General features: G+C 44.3%; 1 protein-coding gene across 2 annotated transcripts in view; it reads right to left on the reverse strand.

Moving 5' to 3' along the window:
- Positions 1 to 25,801, reverse strand: part of DHX35 (DEAH-box helicase 35) — a 70,099-nt gene that overhangs the window by 5,497 nt on the left and 38,801 nt on the right. For both annotated transcript variants that reach the window (XM_068126633.2, XM_078785826.1), the window contains exons 9-19: positions 22,227 to 22,339; positions 21,793 to 21,889; positions 20,481 to 20,639; positions 20,171 to 20,381; positions 19,563 to 19,687; positions 16,575 to 16,629; positions 8,011 to 8,106; positions 7,196 to 7,290; positions 6,719 to 6,796; positions 1,187 to 1,316; positions 935 to 1,016 (exon numbers count right to left, since the gene is read on the reverse strand). In XM_068126633.2, the coding sequence (XP_067982734.1) occupies positions 935 to 1,016; positions 1,187 to 1,316; positions 6,719 to 6,796; positions 7,196 to 7,290; positions 8,011 to 8,106; positions 16,575 to 16,629; positions 19,563 to 19,687; positions 20,171 to 20,381; positions 20,481 to 20,639; positions 21,793 to 21,889; positions 22,227 to 22,339 (1,241 nt within the window). The remainder of the gene's footprint in view (positions 1 to 934; positions 1,017 to 1,186; positions 1,317 to 6,718; positions 6,797 to 7,195; positions 7,291 to 8,010; positions 8,107 to 16,574; positions 16,630 to 19,562; positions 19,688 to 20,170; positions 20,382 to 20,480; positions 20,640 to 21,792; positions 21,890 to 22,226; positions 22,340 to 25,801) is intronic.

Genomic DNA, 25,801 nt, shown 5'->3' on the forward strand with positions numbered 1-25,801 from the left:
AGAATGATTTTTTTTTTTTACTTGCAGTGAATATCCCTGCTGACTTTGAAGAGCAAAAAGCATTTTCCACTTGCATGAACATGTAATGATAAATGCTTCTCAGCTCCTCGCACCGCATTTTAAACCTCCTGAGCTGGTTTCCACCTCCAAAAATGGAGCGCTTGATGCAGGTGAAACAGTTGAATGACAGCAGGCCAGAACAAAGATATTCAGCTCCTTTACACAAGGATTTTGATGGAAACAAAACGGGAATGGCTTCCAAGGGAATAGTGTAAGAAATTGCTAACAAGGGCAACAAAGTTTTCATCATCATCATAAGATACAGGTGAGGAAGAAAACCAGTTTCATGAGTAGCCTCTAATGTGGAACACTGATGAATGGACGTCTGAAGGCGACATCCACACCACATCCACACCACATTCTGATGAATGCACACGACATCGATAGGCTTCCCTTCATCGAGCAGTTCAGTTCATTCAACGTTTGATATCGAAATGCGTGGTAAGAGCCCTGAATAGCTTTGCCAAACAAAAATGTGCTAAATAAGACTTGTACTACTCGTCAAATGCACAACTTCAGTTCTCGTTTGACTTCTTGAGTCCTCGACCATCATTGCTATGGTGATTCGTTCCAACGATCAAACCGTGGTGTCTTTACGAAGAATATACGAGGTGTAACGACACTCAGGTGTAAGGTCCATCCATTTGAAATTGTAAAACCTGGGACTGTACTTATGCAAAATACCAACTTTAAGATGGAAGAACATGGGTAAAAGTCATACTTTACATTTCTTGAAATATCATCTGCACAATAAGTATTTTTGGAAAGCGTATGGTGGAGTGAAGCACGTTCTGATTTTGAATTTGTCGGTGGCTTTATCCATTTGCCATTATAATACCATCAGATGCACAACATATCCAAACCCCGTGCTTACCGATAGTTGCCGGTGTAGTGGAACTGCGCCGCATTGGCAAAAAACCCCGACACAATGCACCTTAGGACTGCATCCGGATCACCTGGAAAAGGGTAAGCACCGTTCTACAACCAATCATCGCGAGCCACCAAAATGTTTGGTCGTTAATCGATTGGAGTAGCTTACTGCAAGCACCACGAAGGTGAAAAATGCATAGAAATTGATGTTATTTCTTAATGGTGCATATTCACAGTGCGCTGGTGAACTCTGCACCTTCGCTGGAGCAAGACGGAACGTCCAGGCGAGCGAGGAGACGAACAAGTTGCTCTCGCACGGCCACGGCACGAACGAGGCCTTTGTAGTTAAGGAAGTTTTCTTGACACCATTGTGAATTCTTCTTGTGCTGGGGGAGCCGTTAAGAGTTTGAGCTTTAGGTTACAGGTGTCGAGACAATGAAGCTACAATTAGGAGTAAGATAAGTCTTGACATACACTTCTCTATCTCATCCCTCCCCCAAACCCGAATGAATTTTAGATCAGTTAATTTTGATTATACTAGCAGAGTCAATCCTTGAGGTTTGGAGGAAGAGAAAAACGGGGCTTGGAGTGCGTGTTTACAACAGCGCCGCTGTAAGGCACACAAACAAACAACCTCTTCCCTCTCAAGAATAGTGTGGGGGTAATTTGTTAGCAGTTAAAAAGGGGAAGGGAAAATATATGGTAAGATCGGGGATAGATAGGGTTTAGGGATAGGTAAAATAAACGGCTTGATAGAAAGAAAAAAAACTCGGGATAATTGCAACAGTTTCTATTATCATGATGAACAACGTTGTGTGTTAAACATTTCCCAGTGCCTTGTGGAACAATCCTATGAAATTCTGACTGTTCTGCAAATTATACTTTGGTATTTTCTTTCATTTATCATTCTATATATAATTGGCAAAGTGTGTGTTTGTTTTACAGCAGCGCTCCAAGTCCCGCTTCCTGTGTGAGAAGTGTTATGATTTATGGGAGCGAGACATGGGTAATGAACGTAGAGCAGCAACGAAGGCTGGAAAGGGTGGAAATGCGAATGGTTCGACGGATGTACGGAGTATCGTTGAGAGAGAGGAAGACAAATGATGAATTGCGAAAGATGATGGGAATAGAGCCTGTGATTGATGCTGTGAAGAGGAACAGGTTGAGATGGTTTGGTCATGTGTTGAGGAAGGATGAAAGTGACTGGTTGAGAAGAGTGATGGAAATGAATGTAGAAGGAAGTAGAGGACAGGGAAGACCAAGAAAGACTTGGCTGAAGATGGTGGAAGAAGAAATGCGGGCAAGGGGGTTAACAAGGAGAGATGCAGAAAATAGGGCAAAATGGAGAAGATTGTCATGGGGACTGCAAGGCTAACCCCCGCTCTAGCAGGGAAAATGGCCTTAAAATGCATGTTGTTGTGTTGTTGCTCCAAGGCCCACTTCTCCTTCCTCCCATAATAAAATAAATAATGCTTAGCACGCAAAAGTCGCTGTAGCCAAGTGGTTAAAGTCGCTGACTTGTAAGTTAGCAGATCCCAGCCAAAGCCAAGTTTGAAATTTCTTTCTTCTTGGATGTGAAAAAGCGTCACACATGGACATTGGACACGGCTCCTTTAATACACATGTATAAATAAGTATTGATACATAAATAAAGAAGGTGAGCAGTCGTTAATGTATTTTATTTTTTGTATGTATTTTATTTATGTATCAATATCATACCAATGTCTAATATTGCCTTTTCTGCCGTTCTTGTAGACTGAGAAGAATGCCTATTTGGCCAGAGGCTTGTCTGAAAATAAAAGGTCGATCATCTTGAAGCTACGTCCGCAGACGCTTTTTCATATATATTGTTGTGGTTTTGGAATAAAGGATAATTCCCCCTCGTATGTAGACGCACCACAACATGTAGCCTCGCGATCGTTCAGTTATTTCTTAGTGAATGTAAGTGTCGTCCTGTCCTGTGTTAGTTTTTGCGTTGAGCAGGTCCGTGAGTAGGGCGGTTCTTTTGGCGATAGCATGCCAGGTGGCAGGCCTGAACAAGTCTAGCGAGGCCGAAGGGAGGCGCTGCAGGAGGGAGTGGTCGGTAAGCGCGAGCCGCCAATCAGGGCTCAAGGGGAGTGGCTAACCACGACGATGAGAGGTGGGGTTTTGGAACATTCGAGTAGGGCCGGGGCGGAGCCAGATAACCCTGCTCCGAGCGCCCCCACCTCAGCATTGAATTGTGGTGATCGAGATTGTACACAAACTTTTCCAGAGCCCCGTGCCCTGCGCTCTGCGCTGTATTAATCGGGCGCTCGAGAAGACGACCCGTGCCGGGCCACAGACGCGCGGTTTCCTCCTGCCTGCCTTCGCCTGTATACGTGCCGTGAACATCCGAGAGCCACGCCGGGCGAGCTGCCCCGGAGCGACCGACGGCAAAGCGTGCTTGGCGCGCGAACTTCTTCTCTTCTTCTCCCCGTGTGCGTGAGTGGGCCCTGTGTCTGGGGATAAGTTAAGATCGATTAAGCTTCTGCTCTGTGTCCCCTTTCCTTCATCCTGATCATTGTAAATAATAATAAATTGTGTTATATATCTCTGATTTGATCGTTCCCGTCCCTTCCATCAATTGGCCTCGCATAGTACGACTAGAATCACTCGAATCGGGTTCCATAAAAGTAACGGCACGAGTCACGTGATACGCATACCGCTCGGCGTACTTGATTAAGCGTGGCTTGTGCAAGGTTCGGTCCCCGCTTTCGTGGCAACGTGGGTTAAAGGTACGTGCGAAGTTGTCCCGATACCCTTTTTCACGCTTGCTCCGGAAGTGGTGATTCGGCCTCGCGGACCCGAAGTCCCAGGGGGAAAAAAGGGTTTTAACCCCCCACTTTGTAACGGGAACGGGCTTCGGAACGGCCTCATTATTAAAAGGTTAAAGGTAAAGGTAGCACCCTTAGTTAGGCCACAGCAACACGTAGGCCACCTTAGAAATTCCAGTTATTTCATTATTATGTGTTTTAGTTAAGGCCGTGTTTCCAATAGTTGAATCTGCGTTGCATCAATTAAATAAGGAGTAGGTCCCATTTCATTTCGTCCATTTTGCGACCTCCCTCTCCAAGCGCCGCCATTATGCGCGTTGTTAGCAGCGTTCGCTGCCTTGAGCTGAAGCTCGTTCAAACGACGCCATTAACCATGCGGTCGGCCCGAGGAAGAAGGGGGCGGAACGCCAAGAACAAGGTGTGGCCTGTCAACTAGCCGTCAAAGGCATGGCCGGTAAGCCCTCACCAGCCAACCAAGGCTGAGGCAATATCACCGACGGGCGTGGCTTTTTGGCTGGCGGAGTGATCTTGGCGCGCGTTATATAAGCGCGAACGCAAAGCCCTTTTAGGGACTGGGACTTGTTGGAGGCGTGCGCATTGAAGGGACTTCTTTCACGGACTGCGCAGGGGACTGTCGTGATTGAAAGGACTTGGTCGGGAGATTGCATTGCAAAAGCCTGATACGGAGCGCACATTGGCGTAAGGACTCACTCGCTGGCGCTTTTAAGAGAACCTTGGAGAGGGTGCGTTTGGCACGCTGGTGCAGTTATTACGTACGTACGAAGCATCCCAGTCCCCCCGCTATATGTAAGGTCCACTCGCGTTGAACGGTACGCAGAGCTGCCTGCCGGGTTTCGCCCGCGGGACCGGAGCCTGGACCCCATCGCCTGGACCATCTACCTGAACCTTCCACCCTACTGGCTACAATCCCCGTGTGAGTGTGTATGTTTGTCTGGGGTCATAAGTTAAGACTGTTTTTAAGACTGCCCTGTGTCCTGCTTCTTCTTCTTCTTCCTTCCCTGTACATCCTTTCATTTCCTCTTTCCTACTGTATATTTGTAATAAATTCACCTGTTCTTTCTGGTTTCATCTTAATCCCTTCGCATCCGTCCTTTCTCAATTGAGTACCTGTGGCACGATTAGGAACCGCTCAGAATCGGGTTTAGAGTCATTGTTAACGGCTCGGATCGCGGATTGCCAACCGCTCGGCATTTTCCATCCTATCTGTGGTTCGAGCGGGAGTTATTTCCCTGCTTTACGGTCGGGTTCGTAAGTAGATATTTGGGACGACTTTGACCAATGACCCGAGCTAATACCGACCAGAAGGAGCGTTATAACTTCCCAGGACTCAGGATGGCCAGATAAAAGGACAAGGGGATTAACCCCCCCTTGATAAGGGGAGCGCCGACCCCCGAGATCCGTAACAATATATATATAACGAACATTTCATATATATATATAACTTTTGCTTCAGTTTCAAGTGCACAATAAATCTGGACATGTGGCAAATTGATACTGCGAGGAATTTTCAATCCCGAATCAGCTTTAACATGCTTTCTAATAGTATCTGCACTGCAGTCATTGAAAAGGAGGTAAACAGCTTTCCATATTGCTAATTTCAGCTCTGATTCATTCTTGTCAGAATCATGTTCATCGTTGCAATGGGTGGAATCTTTCTGGTTTGTTTGTTTTATTAATCATCCAGCAGTGGTTTCCACAATGCATGGGTCAAAGTTTAAAAGGTCCACTCGAGTTCGTGTACGCAGAGAAGTTTTTGCCAAATTCAACTCAGAGTACAATTTTAAGGTGGATGGACACCTTAGAAAGACCAACTGAACAACGTTGACTATGAAAAAAACACTCTGCAAGAGTCGGTTACGCATTTTCACCTCCATGTCGTACATTTCGGAGAATAAAACTCAGCAATGAAGGTTCTTATTCTTGTGCACAATACTGTGTGATACCCATACAGTCAGTAATGTGTATTCCCATCTGACTCAGTCATCTTTTTTACTTTCCTGGAATGGTAGGTAGGAACATTGTTATCACTGGGATATTACAATTATTTATTAAAACGTCTGAGCAGCATGCTTTCAAACCCTTAGCTCGCTCGCTATCTGCATTGTTTCCTCCCAGCAAATAATTACAAGAAATACCCCACCTCTTCGACAACATGGCTCCTGGAAGGCCATCAGGCAAAACATCAGACTTGTGATGGCAAATTTATCTTTGTTGGTGGCATTGATGGAAGTCGCTATAATCACAACATTGCTTTGATATTGTTGTATTTTCACATCATTTCTCAATTTGATCCCTAAAGTTCATACTACGTACACTTTTCATTGGGCCTGTTATTCCTTTCCAACTTTAGCTTTATTGGTGACTCGTGGGTAATCCTGCCCTCCGAGAAGGAACGCCCTTCTCGGCTCACTCTCAGTGGCCAATGTGCTTCAGCTCATTGTTGGAAATGCACTTAATAATTTTAGTCAGATATTAAAGAAATTTTATTGATCACAACAGTATACTCCGTATCATGATTTTGAGTAATTTGCATGGATAACATCGTCCTTCATTTCGGACCTGTTACCGGGTCAAGACGAAAGTAATCCAGGGTTGCTCGGACCTCCAATGAAAGGGAGACAATTCTAATTTGGCTCATAGATGCACAATATGAGTTTCCCATCCTAAATATGTATGGCCCTTCGTCTCAAGAGTAATTACCAGACAAAGTGATGGGATTGATCTGCCACAATGGAGAAATAATCCAAATAATAAGACCTATGAGAAATCCGAAAAAATCCCCAAAAAAAAAATTTCGTCAAAATGTTAAAAAATAGATTTCACAAAAAACCAAAGTCGGGCTGCTGCTGAAAATTTGGTGTCCATGAGCCCAAGGATCTTGGAATAGCTACTGGACAAACAGACACACAGCCAACACTTTGTTTTATACATGTTGATTAGATAGAAGATGCATGGAAGAAAGCCCTTCTTACTTTCATGAAGGCTTCGTAAACATTGAGCAACGTGAGGTGGTCTCCCTCTTCTACAGCAAACTTGCGCTTTGCTCTGGCCTGCACATCAAATGCACAAATGTTAATCAAACATCAAAAGGCGTGCACGTTACAAAGAACAACGTTAGGATTAGTAATGATGGGTTAACGTAGTGTGGATGAATCAAATAGTTGAGCCAAAACCATAACTTGTATTCCAATGGCATCAGGAAACTCATTTACCAGTGGGAAGAATGTGTGATAGTGATGGACATTACACAGAAAAGGAGTAACATATGTGCTGCGTTCCACTGGCACAGGATAGTTCCATGATTTAAGGGGAAAACGTTTTGACTCTCCCCATGTGTTAGTGAAAATGAAATGCATCATCTTAAAAGCAGAGTGAAGAATACTGAAAAGGCCTGTCAGCACCATAACAGAAAAAGTACAATCAATAATACCGACAATTGTAATACTCACTGCCTTTGCCTTCTGATTGGTTGGTGAGAGAAAAACATTCTGAATCTGGGTCATGGCAACTACCGTAGCAATTTCCTCAGAGCAGCCAAAGCTACCTGTCAGGGAAGCAGAAAGCAGTAAGGCCATCGGGTGGTGGAGAAAGAGGATAGTTTGGATAACAAAATACACCTTTCTGCAGAAGTTACAATCAATCAATAAGTAAGTAAATAAATAAACAAAGAAACAAACAAACAAATAAATAAGAAAATAATTTAAAATCATAGTCCCATCATAAAACAAATCAATAAGACAACTTGCTCGATATTTTAAAGAAATAACTCCATGAAAGGAGTGGTAACTAGAGAGGCGTTCGGTAGAGCACGTACCTCCGCCAGGCTGAACAGGTTACGTTTTGTATCCCACTGATAGGCCGGATCTGGATTCGGACCTGAATCAAAATCGAATCACTTTGTTCTTGTCGCCGAACCAAAATATCCACCTCGTGTTGTCATAATCCGTCCACAACTTTTTGAAATATCGTGCTATATACTGTATCGCTTTTGGTCCTATCTCACAAATGTGAAGAATCGCTTAACAAATTTTAAAAAACTCATATCCGGATCTGCATCTACACCGAAATCGAATTGATTTGTCCTTGTCGCACACAATCTGTCCACCAATTTCGTCCAAATCCGTCCACAACTTTTTGAGATATCGTGCCATACACACTTACACACTTACAAACAAACAGACATACAGTAAGTGAAAACATAACCTCCGCCCACCTTCGGTGGCGGAGGTAATAAAAGCTTTGCCGCATGCACACTTCCACTCACCCGATTCCAGCAACATCTTTGCAAACATCGGTCCCATAGGGAACTCGGCCATCTGCATGCCGAGCGGCTCCGTAAGGTGGCAATCATCATCTATTGCTGCAAATCACAAACATAAAAACCAATGAGGTTTGCTCATTTGTGTCGAAGTAAGTGAAGCCAAAAGAAGAACTTTGATAATTTGTGACAAGAAGCCAAACAAATGTTTTCTCACTACTTAACTGATGAAGGGGTCTCTCATCAAGCCAAATACTCTTAATAAGACCATTGCCACTTTGGCACTTAATTTACCAATCTAAAGTCAATTTTTACAAGACTGAAGAAAGACCTTTTTATAACCAGGTTCATCTAATATATAAAGCTATTTATAACCACTGGCTCACTTACTGACTGCTATTAATGTCAGTGTGCTGACGGACAGTGAAGCCGATACGCTGGGAAAAATCACAGAACCGTCGGAATGCGTCCGTAAATGAAAATTTAGATTTAAAAAACCGTAAATGCATCCGTAAAAAAAAAAAACCTCAATCGATATCTAGCATTTGAAAATTGTAATTTCTATAACTGAAAAATTGTGAAATAAAACCCTCAATGAAAATTTACGTAGAAACCGTAAACGCGTTCGTAAAATTAAAAAAAACTAAATTGATATCTCGCATCAGGTCAGTGATGCCTATAATAATAATAAAGCTTCTATTTATTATGTACTGTCGTGCGAATCCCTCCGGTTAATACCAGGGACCGCGGAAGACCAGAACGGCTTTAACGTAGGCGACGATCGGCGCGCCTTCATATAACCTTGCGGCGGTGACGTCAGCCTTGGCGCGCCACCCAATCGGTGCCCTCCACCGAATCACAGGCCTGTAGCGTGGTCATAGCTCATGCTACTCGATGTGGCTAGGCCTGCTGGAGGTGTAGCTGGCAGTGGCCATCATCGGTGGTGTCCTGGCCTGGTTTCCTTGCCTGTTCCTTCCGAAGTCCTTGTCAGGGAAGAGAATTATTTAATGTTGTACTAAGGGCCTGTCTAAGTGTCTATAGGTGTATGCATTGCCATAAGGGACAAAGGTTTGATTACCAGGTGTGACACACAGGGGCTGTTATCTTTAATCCCTACACTATCTAACACTCGAACATCCTGGTATGTTCACAAGCAGACTCTTACCCGACAAACCGGACTACACAGAACTTATTACAAGTAGATTCCCTATCGTGACAGTCGAAGCATGTTACCTATTCAGATCTACCTGGCTCTAGATTTTGGTCTACCCCCAGACATAACAGTACTTACATATGAAGCAAGGTTCATTATCGCTTACGACGTGTAAGCATACCCTACTAGTGCATGATAAAAGTGAGATAAGGACATTGGAAGACAGTCCACTTACTTTGTGCCATGAATTTGGACATTGGGAGATGATCAACAATTCAACACAGTACTGTCAAAATGATTTGAACTTGTGATCACGTGAACTAAATTCTCAAGATGGTAATGCCTAACAGGGAAAGTTGACCTGTTTTACTGCACAGTGCAGTGCAGTGTTTTCAAAAACACTTTTCCAAACCAAGCCAGATTAAATGAGGGAATACAGCACTCTTCACTCACCGATCACAATAATCCCCACTCAGCTGTCGATGTATAAATTTACCATTATTACCTCCGCCACCAAAGGTGGAAGGAGGTTATGTTTTCACCCCTGTCTGTCTGTTTGTTTGTCTGTGAACAAGATATCTCAAAAAGTTGTGGACGGATTTGGACGAAACTTGGTGGGCAGGTTGGGTGTGTGACAAGAACGATTCGATTTTGGTAAAGATCTGAATCTGGATTCGGATATGAGAATTATTTAATTTTTTAAGTGATTCTTCACCATTGAGTGATGGGGCTAAAACCAACATATAGCAGTATATCTCAAAAAAGTTATGGACGGATTTGGACGAAATTTGTTTGACAGGTTGTGTGTGTGACAAAGAAGAATCAATTCAATTTTGGTGAAGATGTGGATCTGGATCCGGCTAGTAGAATTTTTAAAGTGATTCTTCACCATTGGGAGATATGGCCAAAAACGATACATAGCAGAATATCTCAAAAAGTTGTGGATGGATGATTTTGATTAAATGTGATTCTGTATTGTGATTTTCTGGTCTACTCTGGGATACAAAACATAAACTGTTCACCTGGCGGAGGTATGTTCTCTAATGAATGTCGTTCTAGTTCCAAATGAAATCCTTTCTTGCATCAGTTCTCTTTCTTGCATCTTTCTCATCATCAGTAAAAACAATGCCTCAAACAGGGAACCATGATTGTCATGGAGCCCGCAAGGCTAACCCCCGCTCCAGCAGGGAGAAATGGCCTTAAAACGATCATTCATTCATTCATTCATTCATTCATCAGTTCTCTTTCCCTTTTTGCAGATGATTCAGCAGATGTTGACAGTTGCTCATCCCAGTAACAGGGCGACATAGACATCAAATATAAAATAACTGGTCCAATACCTGGAACACGACTTTCAATACGGGTAAGTCTCACATCCCAAGACTTTCCACAAGGACTGCCAGGCCGACCGAAGTATCAACTTCTGTGATTAACCTTCAAAGAAAGTTTGATCCCTTGTACTTAGGAGCACCTGCATCCCACCTTGTGCCTCTGGAAGCCGTGGAGACCAACGTTCTAAAATAATTACATTCACCCATAAAAAGGCTGTTACATGGGGCTGAACACTTTGTCATCATAGACTGGCTGGCGGTATTTCAATCTGCCACTGACTCATCCATTCCCAGTTATCATTCCCTTTCAGCCATCTGCCCCTTCCTAGCTTCCGATTTTTGGATACAAGATCGAGGCTCGTGAAAGAGCTAACATTAATCACACAAAAGGTCAAACCGACACACAAAACACAAAATAAGGGGAGTGGTAGACAAGATGGGGAGAGAGGGGGAAGGACATCGAGAGAACTGTGGGAGGGAGAGGGCTTGGGGGGAGGTGGGAGGGGTATAAAACATATGGACACTGCAAGGACTTCCAGGAAAGAAGTTGGAATTTCAAAAAAAGTGGATCTGGGGTGAATTAGCGGGGGTTGAAAAGATCAAGGTTTTGGATGGGGGAAGATAAGAGATGGTGGTGAACAGCTGTTTTGAAGACCTGGAGGGAGGAGTGGGATTGAAGGGAGTGGGGAAGTTTGTTCCAGAGGTGGGAGAAAAGGGGAATGAAAGAGTGAAGGTGAGCAGAGAGCCTAGATTTTGGCAGTTTTCCCATAAGAGGGTTGCTGGCAGATCTTGTGCGACCTGTAGGAATATTTGGGGGACAGCACAGATGGAGCTGGGGGAGCAACGCCAGAGAGGAATCGGTAGAAGACAGAAAGACCACCAACCTGCCTGCGATGAGTGAGTCAAAGGCCCTTGGAGTAAGCTTCATCGCAGGAGATTCCAATGATTCTGAAAGCTTTGGTTTCAACAGCGTGAAGCCGAGCTAGGTGTGAGGCAGGAGCACCGGCCCAGAGGTGGGAACAGTACTCCATTGAGCTGCGGATGAAAGGCTTGTATGTGGTGAGGAGCTCAGGTGTGCCAAGGAAGTACTTCGCACGACGGAGGATGCCCAGTCGGCGACTGGCTTTGGAGGCCAGCTTGGAAATGTGGTTTTCCCAAGAAAGATCATGGCAGATAGTGAGACCCAAACGCTTGAGCGACCGAACTTCTTGGAGAGGATTGTTGAGAAAGTGGATGGGAGGGTTGTCCAGTCGGTCTTTTCGGAGAGACATAATAAGAGTGTGAGATTTGTCAGGATTGAAAGACATGTTCCACTTGTTTGACCAGTCTGTGATTTTGTCCAGGTCTGCAGAGAGTGAGGAGGCTGCAGACTGCCGATCTGAGGGATGAGGAATGGAGCGGCAGAGAGTGGAGTCATCAGCAAAGAGATAGAGAGGATTTTCCAGAGAGTCGGAGAGATCATTGATGAAGACCAGAAAAAGCACAGGGCCCAGAACACTACCTTGGGGAACTCCAGCCAGAACAGGAAGGGGAGATGAGAGAAATCCATTTAGGGCCACATGTTGACTACGACCAGAGGAAGTCCGCAAACCATGCGAGGAGACTTCCATGGACACCATAGGAGGAGAGTTTGGTGAGCAGAGCTGGGTGCCAGACCGTATCGAAGGCACGTGAGATGTCAAGGGAGACAGCTCCAATTTCCTGTTTGGCATTGCGGGCCTCCATCCATTGTTGAGACAGCAGAAGCAACATGTCCAGAGTAGAATGACTTGGTCTGAATCCAAATTGATGATCGGAGATCAAGCCATGGGAGAAGAGGAAGGATTTGATATCCGAAGCAATGATGGATTCCATGACTTTGCTGATAATTGGGAGCAGGCTGATTGGTCTGTAGTTGCAAGGATCTGTTTTTGCACCTTTTTTGTGTAAAGCGGGAATGTTTGCTGATTTCCAAGATGCTGGCAGATGACCTTGAGCAAATGAGAGGGTGAAAAGAACAGAGAGAGGGTGAGATAGAGCGACAGAGCAGGATTTTAGGACCCTTGGGCTGATGCCGTCTGGTCCAGTTGCAGAATCAGAGTCGAGGTTTGACAAAAACTTCTCCACCTTGTCAGGAGAGGACACAGACTCCAGGAGCAGTTGGGTTCGACTGGGTAAGGTGGGAACAGAGAGGGATGGGTTTGGGACACAAGATTTTGAGGCAAACACAGAGTTGAGGCATTCGGCTTTGTCACGTGCGGTGTCAACTGTGTAGCCAATTGAGGTAAGGGAGGGCATGTAAGGGGAACAAACACCAGAAACGGATTTGACCAGACGCCACCAGGATTTGGAGGAAGGAGACAGGTTTGAGAGTTCATTCTTGAGTGTGGAGAGATCGTGCTTCCTGGCACTCCCGAGGGTAGACACACACTTGTTCCGAGCTTGGTGGAAGGAACTGAGATTGCCTTCAGTTGGATTTGCCTTCCAAGAGGCAAAGGCAGGTTGTTTCAGGGCAACTGCCTCACCACAAGATTCAGTGTACCATGGACGGGAGGAAGGGAAAGACAACTGAAGATGAGATGGGATACATCTGTACATGAGAGAGAGCAGTTTGCTTTGGAAGAATTCCCAGGAAGAATTGATGTCAGAGGCAGTAGAGATGGGAGACCAGTCCAGATGATTGATGGCTGCTTGAAGAACGTGCCAGTTGGCCTGAGTGAAATGCCAGACTCGTCGGCGCTGAGGAGGCTCTCTGAGAATGGCCAGAGAGATGTCCACTTTAACAAGCACATGATCAGATGAGCCGATTGGAACAGAAGAAGAGCAGCAGACATTTTCAGGGAAGTTGGCACAATAACCAAGTCTAGAAGAGAAGATACTCCATTGACTGAGATCCGGGTCGGGAAATTGACAGATTGTGTCAGTCCCAATGAGTCGCAGAAGTCCTTTGCTGAGGTGCCATGGCTGGTGACAGAGGAACCCACACCCAGCCAGCTGGCATGATGACAGTTGAAGTCGCCACATATGAGGAAGAGAGAGTTTGGATGAGTTGATAGAAGTTGGTCCATGTTGTCAGACAAAAAAAACCACATTTTTCCCCGCAAGCGGGGGTTGGCCTTTTTCGGGGACCGTGGTTGTTGTTTTTTGGTCCCCTTTTTGAAGCAATGTTTTACGGCCGGATGCCCTTCCTGCCGCCATCCCTTTTTGTCGCCTTTTTATGACAAACAGGGAATTACCAGTGAACTGGTATTCAAATTGCCGACCTCGGAAGGATGACAGGCTGAGTCAACCTCCCTGGCGTTAATTCAGCGATCGACCGGGATTCGAACCCAGGATCCTAGGATCCTAAGCTGGCACCCTAGCCGCTAGCCCAACACCAGGCTTCATGTTGTCAGACAGCGAAATGTAAATGTTCATTCATTCATTCATTCTAATGCATTAATTCAGCAACCTCCTGCTTGTTCACCTTTAAAGGTCTTTCTCACCTGCATTAATTTTCCCCTCTTTTCCCTGCTGTGGAAGCAGTTCCCTGCATCTTTCCAATCGTATCCTGCTTCCCTGCCCCTCATCGCTTCAAAGTTGCAGCTCACAAGCATATTCCCTCACCTCCATTGAATCTTTTTTTTTTTTTCCTGATAACCTCCTGCTGTACCCCACCTTTTCTTACCTTTAATGATTGTTATGTCCATCGCATTTCCGCTTGTTTCCTTCTGCCCTTCTGAGTCAGTCAAAACCACATCCTGTATTATGCTCCTCCATAACAGAAAGTTTTTTTAAATGTTTGTTCATTGCATTCTTGTTTTGTTGCTTTGTGCTGTATATGTTTTCATGTTTGGGGCACCTGAAGAGAAGCTTGGACGCTTGCTTATATTACTTGTGTGAACGCTGGAAACAATTTATTTATGAGAAGGGAGAATCTATGCTGTGGAATGCACAGTTAATTCATAACAGCTTCCCATGTTATTTTGCTAGAGTGAAGTACATCCCCCAGCTTAACTCAAAAGCTAATCAGTCCATGTATCTTTGCACATTTTTTTGTAAACATAGTCGAGGCTCATGGAAGAGCTAGCACACTGAACAGATCAGGATGTAACAAACAAAAAAAGGATGTAAAACACGCATGCATGGAGAAGGAAACGCCAAGGTGGAAAAACTGAAAAATTGGAGGGGGGATTTGGGTAGGATTAACTCGGGGAGAGATCATGGTTTTCGATTGGGGACGATCTGAGATGGTGGAGAAGAGCTGTCTTGAAGACCTGCAGGGAATAATGAGATTGAAGAGAATGTAGAAGTTGATTCCACAGGCGGTAAAAAGAAAGAACAAATGAGTGGAGGTGAGCTGTGATCCTGGATTTAGGTAGTTTTACCAGAAGATGGTTGATGGCGGACCGTGTCTCAGTGTCTGCCCTGCATTACACCTGGGAGAGGGGACAAAGCACGGAAATAGCAGAGGGTGCTAAAAAGGAGCCGGTAGAAGAATGAGAGACCACCGACCTGTCTGTGATGTCAAAGTGACAAGCCCATAGATTCAGATTCATCTCAGGAGATTCCAATGATCTTGAATGCCTTGGTTTCCAAAGCGTCAAGCTAAGCAGGTTTTGAGGCAGAGCAGCCAGCCCAGAGAGAGAGCGCAGCAGCAGTCCATCAAGCTCCGGGTGATGGCCTTGTAGGTGGATAGGAGCTCAGGTGTGCCAAGTAAGGACTTTGTATGATGGAGGATGCCTAGACAGCGAATGGCTTGGGAGGCCAACATTGAAATGTAGTTTGCCCAAGAAAGATCATGACTGACAGTGAGACCCAGGAGTTTGAATGACTAAACTTCCCCAAGAGGATTGCTAATAAAGAGGATGGGAGGATTATTGGATAACAAATATGAGGACAAATTATATTAGATGAGAGGACAAATTTATTCAATTAGATTTTATGAAAATGATCGACACATATTCCTCAATTCCACAGTATTACTGTTTTTAACACAAAAGAACCTCAAAACATGAACAAACCTTTTCTGGAAGAATCTAAATATAAACGCCACCAACAACAACAACAACAACAACGACGAACGACACTCAGATGATAAATGTGCAGACAGACGAAAATGAAGTCAATGGTGAATGTAGATGTTTGGTGGAAATCAATTGGAACAATGGTTTAGTAATCAATCCCTGGCCTACCTTCTCCACCTATTTGCATTTGAGCTCTTTTTTTTTTTACATTTTAACTCATCAGGGTAACTTCCGAAGCTAAAACTTTCTTCCAAAGCTAAATCATAATGACTCTGACATCATGACGTCGAACGATAGATATTCCTCCACCCACATTATTACATCATTATACATACTTGTACCAAGTTTCATTTTAAATCCCTTCAGCTGTTCTCAAGTATCTCATTTTTACCTGACATGACCTTTGATGCCAAAATCTAATCAGTTCATCTTTGCATCATAATAATGTATATGCTTATACCAAGTTTGGTCAAAATCCCATCACTGGTTCAAAAGTAACGCAGTAACAGAATTTTTACCTAATGGGGCCTCTGACCTTTTGACCCCAAAATCTAATCAGTTCATTTTTTTATCATTATACATACTTGTACCAAGTTTGACTTGGATCCACGTTTGATCATTAGACATACTTGTACTTATAGCGCGGTAACGAAAACCTATCACGGAAAGAGGGAAGCACGAACGGACAGACGCACGGACTGACAGCCAGATGGACAACCCAAAAACATAATGCCTCCTGCGACTTAGTAGGCGGAGGCATAAACAAACGATGGATATAGGATTAGACAAGAGATGTCATTCGTGATTAACTTCGAAGTCTGCAGGGAAGAGCATGGCTGCGAGGACGGGTGTTTCAAAGCCAGGAAAAGAGAAAAAAAAAGTGGAAAATGGGCAGACAGCCTGAATATGGGGAGGGAGGAGAAGGGGCAAATCGAAGAGTTTCTAAAGTTATCTTTACATTAAAACTTTCTCAACCATACCATATTAAAGGGGAGAATTTCCAAGTTACCATTGATTCTTCAGAACTTTATTTTAATCATCAGTCGAACACACCCACTCTTTATACCACGACAAACAAGTCAAAAAGAATAGTGACATTACCTCCCAAAGCAAACAGAAGCTCCAAAGCATTGACCATAGCCTGGGCTGGTGGGGCCTGTGGAGGAAAAAATGTCGGGGAACATATAGAAGAGAACAATGAACTTCCGCAACACCTGAGCAATAACTACAAAAAAAACCTTTTGTTCCTGAAATGAAATGGTATGCCAAAAAGTATGTAAACTAGGTAGGGATGGTCGCAATAAATTATCATGTTGAAATATCCCTTCATCTTTCTTTATATAATGGTTGTTGCCTGTCAATCCCTACATGCATTTGCAATGATAGTACGTACGTCGTACGTATATGTTGATTGTTTCCATGTATGGATTTGACCAGTGAAATATTAAACCTTTAAAAAAAACACACACACACACACACACACACACACACACACACACACACACACACACACACACACACACACACACACACACACACACACACACACACACACACACACACACACACACACACACACACACACACACACACACACACACACACACACACACACACACACACACACACACACACACACACACACCAAATCGAGAGAGATGTATAGTGAGTGTCATTTGCAGACACAATCGTTATTTTGAAGAAAGACATAGGGATTGTTTCACATGAACATTTATTGTGACTATCTCTACCTTGTTTGCATACTTTTAGGCATACCATCCCTACATTATCTTACACCAGCAGAATATCCGTCCTACAAGCAACCTTGTTCTGAGCATGCAGCACCTTCTTCTGACACATACCTTTATTTGGGTAGCATATAGGCAACTGACAGCTCCCTCAATTGCTCCCGAAAAAAATAAAAATAAACCCGTGTTACGTACATGAAGCAAAAACATGCCTGCTGCTTAAAATTCAAAACACCTCAATGGACAGAAAAACGTGGAGGCAGGAACACTGTACTGTAAACGGTGGGAACTGGTGGCGCTACACGATACAACAACAACAACATGCATTTTAAGGCCATTTTCCCTGCTAGAGCAGGGGGTTAGCCTTGCGGTTACCCATGACAATCTTCTCCATTTTGCCCTATTTTCTGTATCTCTCCTTGTTAACCCCCTTGCCTGCATTTCTTCTTCCACCATCTTTAGCCAAGGCTTTCTCGGTCTTCCCCATCCTCTACTTCCTTCTACATTCATTTCCATCACTCTTCTCAACCAGTCACTTTCATCCTTCCTCAACACATGACCAAACCATCTCAACCTGTTCCTCTTCACAGCATCAATCACAGGCTCTATTCCCATCATCTTTCGCAATTCATCATTTGTCTTCCTCTCTCTCAACGATACTCCGCACATCCACCGAACCATTCGCATTTCCACCCTTTCCAGCCTTCGTTGCTGCTCTACATTCATGACCCATGTCTCGCTCCCATAAATCATAACACTTCTCACACATGCAGCATACACCTTTCCCTTCAGCTTCAACGACACTCCCCTCCTCATCAGCACGCCACTCAGTTCCCGAAACTTCTTTCATGCACATCTCACTCCAGCAACTGTTGCCGAGTCTGATCCACCTTCTCCATTCAGCATGTCTCCGAGGTAGCAAAATGTTTTCGCACCTTCCAGCTTCACGCCGTCTCCAAGATCCAACTCAACATTTCCTCCATCTGCAGCTCTCTCTGTGCACATCTTACATTTGAATGTAGCTGCCACACTGGTTAATGACCCTCTCAGACCACTACATTTTTGATGAACCCACTCAGCGCACATTGTACATTGAATGGAGTTCACTCCGACACCCTTCCTGCACACAGCACAGGGCCACTTCCCAGTTCTTTCCACCTCACCACATGCTTTACCACTTGCCATCACCTTCGTCTTTCCTATATTCACCTTCAGACCTCTTGTCTCCATACATTCCTTCCACTTGTTCATATTTTCCTTCAGTCCATCCATACTTTCCACAATCAACACCAGATCATCTGCATAAAACAACTCCCATGGTAAATCCTCCTTTACGTTCTGAGCCAGCACCTCCATCACAGCTACAAATAGTAGTGGACTTAGTACCGACCCCTGATGCACTCCCACCTTCACCTCAAACTAACCACTGTTCCCGTCCTTCGTCCTTACAGCTATGCACGCTCTTTTGTACATTGCCATCACGACTCTGATCAACCATTCCTCCACTTCTAACTTCCTCAATGCCCATGTCAATACTTCACGTGGAACCCTATCGAATGCTTTCTCCAGATCAACAAACCCAAAAAACAACTTCTTCCTCTTATCCATGTACTTATCCTGCAACTGCCTCACAATGAAAAGCGCATCTGTCGTTCCTCTTCCTGGCATAAATCCAAACTGCATTTCGTCGATCTTCACCTTCTTCCTTATCCTCCTCTCCAACACCCTTTCCAATACCCTCATTCCATGCTCCAATAACTTTATCGCTCGGTACGAGCCACACTCCAGAGGGTCACCTTTCCCCTTGTATAGAGGGACGAGGGTACTCAGTTCCCAATCCACTGGAATGCGGCCATCTTTCACCACCAGATTACAGATCTCTGTCATTGTCTTCACACCCCAACTTCCTGCTGCCTTCAACATATCTCCCACAACTCCCGTCGGCCCTCCCGCTTTTCTACTCTTCATTGCTTTTATCGCTTCCTCAACTTCCTTCTCAGTTATCTTCTCTGTCGGTCCTAAAACTGGGATAATACACGATACACCTTTACATAAAGAATTTGTGACCTTCCTCTCTCCCCTCCTTGTCCCCCAACCCCCCCCCCCCCCCCCCCCCCAAGACCAATGGCAAAGATAAAAACAACCGTACACATTAAGAGGAGTCATGCAAAGCAAATCTGGATGTAATCAGGCCAGAACTGTAAGAGGAGTAGCACAACAAACAAAGAAAACACAAACAAACATCGGTCCATGATTTATAGTAAGGATTAAAACAAAAAAAAACGTTTTTTATTACTTGTATATTTTAAAATAAAATAAAAGAAACATGAGCCCAACTCACAGCGATGAAGCTAAAGCGAAGAGGATTGTCAACGCCTAGAGCTTTGAGTTGCAGGACAACAGGAGACAAGTTGCTGCGCTGCATCTCTGGCACCGTCGCCCTGGGTAACTTCTCAAATTGCTCTTCTGTCATTCGTGGGAAGAAAAATATTCAGCAATGAGAGTAACTGTCACTGTCATCATGATGACCATCGTAAAGGAATCAATGACCAGCTAGAATTAAACAACAGAGGGCAATAGGTTCACAAACTAACAAAGGATGAAAGGGGAACAAGGAGACAAAGACATCGCACTGTAAGTGTATGAGTTGCAGAAAGAACAGCAGAGGGACGGTAGAAAGCACGAGGTCACAGTTGGCAGCAATCCAAAAAGACGGGAGTGAGCGGGATGATATTACACACAGAATCAGTTCGAGAGAAGAGAATAGCTGGAGGAAGGTACGGAGATGAGCATTTAGCTTAGAATTGGGGACCGACATGGGTGGGCTGGGTTGAGGACAAGGGCACCAGTGGGATGAGAGGATGGAATCCAGAAGTAAGAGCCTAAAAACTGTATACCTATAAATATACAAAGTAATTACAACTAGAAGTGATAATGAGAGAGAGATACCAGTATAAAGACGGTAGGCCTTGCCAGGACGTAGGCGACCAGCACGGCCTGCTCGCTGTTGAGCGGAAGCTTGTGATGCTGGCACAATCAGAAGGGCATCCATATCAGTGCGTGGGTTGTACGCTCGCAGCTTGACAAAGCCACAATCAATCACGTGCACCACTCCCTGAACCGTAATGGATGTCTCAGCGATGTTCGTGGCAAGTACAACCTAAGGTATATGCAACAACAATTAAGCTTTGTGCTACTTTTCCGCAATTCCATCTAATGCCTATGTTATCCATTGTTACTTCTGCATTTCAATGCTCACCTTCCTGCAGTTGCGTGGTGTGCGCTCAAATATGCGTGCTTGTTCCCTATGTGGCAATGCAGCATACATTGGCAAGGGACGTATGTTCACTTTCAGCCCCTGGCTTGCCAGCATACGTGCACGTTCCTTCACATCCTTCAAGGCTTCCTCAACCTCATCCTGCACAATTGATGGAATAGGGAGAGAAGGAAGACAATGAAGTGAATGGAAGCATAATTGAAACTAAAACAGAAGATGAAGAAATTTAAACATTTTGAGTAAGGGAGGAGGGTTAAGAAATATGGAGTTTGTGGTAAGTGGCAGCAATGGGAGAATAGGTCAGAGCTGTGAGATGGTGAGCAGGAAAAAACAACATTTTACTAAAATAATAAAGAATACATACTTGAATAGCACAACAATCATCAAAATAATATATACTTGAATAACACAGCAATCATCATTTACCAAAAGTAAGAAGAAAAGCATCGGCCGGGGGGATCTTGTTAAAAGTATGTTAAAATCTCAATGATGGAGAAATATCTCAATTTTTTAAATCCTAAAATTGGAGGGTAGACAACACTGGTGGAGCAATATTTTTCATAATAAAGAGGTAATAATGACATAATGAAGCATTAAAGCTTTTATTTTTCTGAAAGTGTCGATGGATTTTGTAGGTGTTTGGACCACATTAGGTTAAAGACCAGGGTATTAAGAGAGGCATTTAACAAATGAACACAGTGTGTGGGCTTAAATCCTGGATTGATGAATTCCCCCTTACTGAGCAAGTAACAAGTACAGAGTATTTTGACAGAACAAATGTATGACAATCTTCTATTACTAAAAGGAGAAGGGTCCCTCCGTCCGACATGCTTTATTTCAAAGGGGTTCTGCTGTCATACGATAATAAAAATGCTACCACTGGAAAAGGAATAATCGATTTTACTTGGTTGGAAATCTAATAATCGATTTAAAATGCTACTCCCCCCCCCCCCCTCCCCCCCAACGCAAGTCGGAGGCAAAATCCTCCTCACTATTTCCTGCTTCGTCAGGGCAGCGTGGTCATGGTCAGAGCACCGATCAATCCCATGGGTTCATCTTTCCAATTAATCAGTCCCATGGGTTCGCCTTGCCGGCCGGTTTATGAAGGACTTGGAACAAAACTTTCCCACAGATGACCTCTCAAGAAGATGTGATCAATTGTGTAAATTAGAGAAGTAGTAGTAGAATGCACAAACAATAATGAAGATAAAAAACAGAAAGGTAGGTCTTTATCCTGCTCATCAGCATGGTGCATGCACACAATACAGTTATGCCAGTGGTGCTGCAATCTCACCTGGCCTGTAAGAAAAGCTAGGATGTCTCCCTCCTCCTCAAGCTCATGGATTTTCATTATAGTTTCAACAGTGGTCACAACGTAATCAGGAACTGCGCTGTCAAATACAAATCAAACGACCATTTTAAGCACGTTGCAACTTACCCTTTCTTTCTACCTAAAAAGTAAGTTTGAGTAAGTACTAAAAACAGTTTATAGCTGGGTCGGGATTCAAACCCAGGCTAGACAGTTCAGGGGGCGAGTGTGCATATGTCTTGGCTATCCTACCAGCACAGTGAAAGGATATAAAATGTATAATGACTCCATTCACTCGTATTGTCATGAACAATTCATTATGATACGATATAAAAATGCATCTGTAAATTTTACTTTTAAAAGTTCGACCAATTGCAAAACTTTTTTGAAACGTCACATGAATGGAAAAAGATAGTAACCTGGTAGAATAAAAGATCTCCACTGGAAAAGTTCTGCCCTGGACAGTCAGAATCGCGCACGTGTCTTTGCTGCAATCTTTGGTGTCGTTGTGGTTAAAGAAATCCCGGAATTTCTGAAACAAAAGTTTTCTTCATTCGTGAAGATGTAAAGGGTCTAAAACATTAAAGATGCATTGAATGAAAGAATCCTATTACGCAGTTCAAATGTAAAATGAAGCAGTTTTCTCCATGATCGTACTTCTGTTTTTATAATATGTGGTAAGGATACTGTACATTCGTTTATTAGATATCTGTATAAAACTCATCACACATTCACAAGAAATTAATAAATTCTGGCATAATACTGTCGTGTCACCAGCGATTAGGACCACTGGGTGACAGATAACCGAGACAATTTTACTCCCGAGGTGACCAGCCGAATATATAGCGGTTATTTTTGGTGCACGTGGGATGGAAGAGATGCAAGGTATTTATCTCACGAAACACACGGGTTTATTCCGTAACCACAAATGAGTAAACACGACAAATAATTGATAACCAATAACAATTTAATGAAAATAAATCACGGACAAAATAAATGGTGAGGTACCTTTACATACGGACTCAAAAACGGACAAGGGGACAGTTGAAAGAAAATAAAATCCCTTTTTACAGTGCTGGCACTAAGCTCTGGCCTCACAAGTTCCTCTGCAAGTTTGGCAGCTGGGGAAGAGGCCCAGAGCTCGATGTCCCTCCGGCGGGAACCTGGCACAAGATGTTGGCCGTGACCGAAGTCAACACCGGCGTGAAGCAATCACAGACTCACAGACAAATCACAGACTCACAGACAAATCACAGACTCAAAATCACAGCCTGGTCAAACAAGTGGAACATGTCTTTCAATCCTGACAAATCGCACACTCTTACTATGTCTCTCCGAAAAGACAGACTGGAAAACCCTCCCATCTACTTTCTCAACAATCCTCTCCAAGAAGTGCTGTCGCTCAAGCTTTTGGGTCTCATTATCTGCCATGATCTTTCTTGGGAAAACCACATTTCCAAGCTGGCCTCCAAAGCCAGTCGCAGACTGGGCATCCTCCGTCGTGCGAAGTCCTTCCTTGGCACACCTGAGTGTGCACCTGAGTGCACACCTGACTTCCTCACCACACACAAGGCTTTCATCGGCAGCTCAATGGAATACTGTTTCCCCCTCTGGGCCAGTGCTCCTGCCTCACACCTAGCTCGGCTTCACGCTGTTGAAACCAAAGCTTTCAGAATCATTGGAATCTCCTGCGATGAAGCCAACTCCGAGGGCCTTACACTCACTCACCGCAGGCAGGTTGGTGGTCTTTCTGTCTTCTACCGACTCCTCTCCGGCCTTGTTCCCCCAGCTCTCTCTGTGCTCTGTCCCCCAAATATTCCGACAGGTCGCACAAGATCTGCCAGCAACCCTCTTATGGTTAAACTGCCAAAATCTAGGCTCTCTGCTCACCTTCACTCTTTCATTCCCCTTTTCTCCTGCCTCTGGAACAAACTCCCCCACTCCCTTCAATCCCACTCCTCCCTCCAGGTCTTTAAAACAGCTATTCACCACCATGCCTTATCTTCCCCCATCCAAAACCTTGATCTTTTCTACCCCCGCTAATTCACCCCAGATACTTTTTTTTTTTGAAATTCCAACTTCTTTCCTGGAAGTCCTTGCAGTGTTCATATGTTTTATACCTCTCCCACCTGCCCCCAAGCCCTCCCCCTCCCACATTTCTCTCGATGTCCCTGCTCTCAAATGTTGTGTTTGTGTCTTTCCCCCTCTCTCCCCATCTTGACTACCGCTCCCCTTATTTTGTGTTTTATGTGTCGGTTTGACTTTTTGTGTGATTAATGTTAGCTCTTTCACGAGCCTCGATCTTGTATACAAAAAAAAAGGAAAAAAAAAAGCAAGCAGACTGGACGGCCCCCTTTTTCTCCTCGGTTCCTCCAAGCTCCTGATTGCCACCTCTTCTCCACAGCGCCACAATCGCTTGGAGCCCGGCTCCACCGGAACGCCACACAAGAGACAACAAAAATGGCCAGCTTCTTCTCAAGTGCACACTATCGACCTCCCTCGCCAGCGTCCTCCAAGCTCTGCTAACTTCTCCCAGCTCTCGAAGCTTATCCATGACGTCACACCGATCAATAGCAAAGCTCTTTCCAAGCCAACCCATGGTCCTCTCGGCTAATCACGACATTCAGGGGTGTGGCCTGCCGGCTCTGCTCTTCCACGCCCTTCGTACCACTCTGGGGGCGTGGCCTTTTTCCTTATTAAGTCCATTGGGTGGGGCTTACTTGCTGATCGGCTCTGCTCGGGTCTTGTCGGCGGTTGTTGTTGTTAAACAGAGGTTTTGCATGGCCGGCCTTGTAAATGTAAAACATGAAGGGAAAATTACAGAAGGAAATCACACACTGGGGAAAACTAACCTTAATCCCTAACTTCTAATTAGGGAAGGGAAGTTAATCCCTAACTAATTATCACTGCTTCACCCCTCGGGTGAAGACACATAAATAATCTTAAGCTACAGTCTCCCTACTTAAGTACATCAAGATTTCTCCTGCGCATCCAGGGTCCATGCTATAATTATACGGTCCTACCTTTACTATGGGATTCCTTCATCTACCCCCCCCCCCCCCGCCCCCGCCCCCATAAACGTAACAATACATTGATTGGGGTTGTTCTCATTGCCTTTTTCGAGCAGGGGCTTCCACAGCACTGCCAGTAGGCTAAATGGGACCCGCACGGTAATTGGGTATGGCGCAGCCTTCTTCTAAATTTTCGAAAGATTTCATGCATCCTTTCGGTAAGAAAATTCATGGCATTGCAAGACCAAAGAGCCATTAAGCAAGAGCAGGGAGAATAACCAACAGCAGCAATGAATTAGGGCATTACCGGTGGATTATCCACTTCCACCGGAATACTTGGGATGTCATCATGACATGGCGGAACTGTAGTTCGTACACTGTAGAACGCAACCGGTGCCACACAAGTTTCTTTAAAAAATATATTTATTCGTTAACGTTTGGCTGCCCATAAAACGTTTGTATTGTTGAAAAGAAAAGAATCATTATGAGACAAATCATCGCCAATATGATGCATTTCCTGGCATTCAGCAAAATCGGAAACTGGAACATTTGCTTAAAGCACTTGCAGCTCAGCAGTATATTTTCAAGAAAGTTATCGAAGCAAACGAGCTACGGCGTGGCTCACAAATTAAAAACAAGTGCAAACCATTTAATGATGGTGGGTTTATTACCTCCGCCACCAAAGCAAAGGTGGATGGAGGTTATGTTTTCACCCCTGTCTGTCTGTTTGTTTGCCTGTCTGCCCGTCTGTGAACAAGATATCTCAAAACGTTGTGGATGGATTCGGACGAAATTTTTAGATATTGGTGAAGATCTGAATTCGGATCCGGCTAGTACAATTTTTTAAGTGTTTCTTCACCATTGGGAGATAGGGAAAAAAACGATATACAGTATATCAGGTTATCTCAAAAAGTTATGGACGGATTTGGACGAAACCTGGTAGAGAGGTTGTGTGTGTGTGTGTGACATGGACTAATAAATTT

This window comes from Myxine glutinosa, chromosome 10 (assembly GCF_964187855.1).
Source record: "Myxine glutinosa chromosome 10, kmMyxGlut1.1, whole genome shotgun sequence".
NCBI classification, from domain to species: Eukaryota; Metazoa; Chordata; class Myxini; order Myxiniformes; family Myxinidae; genus Myxine; species Myxine glutinosa.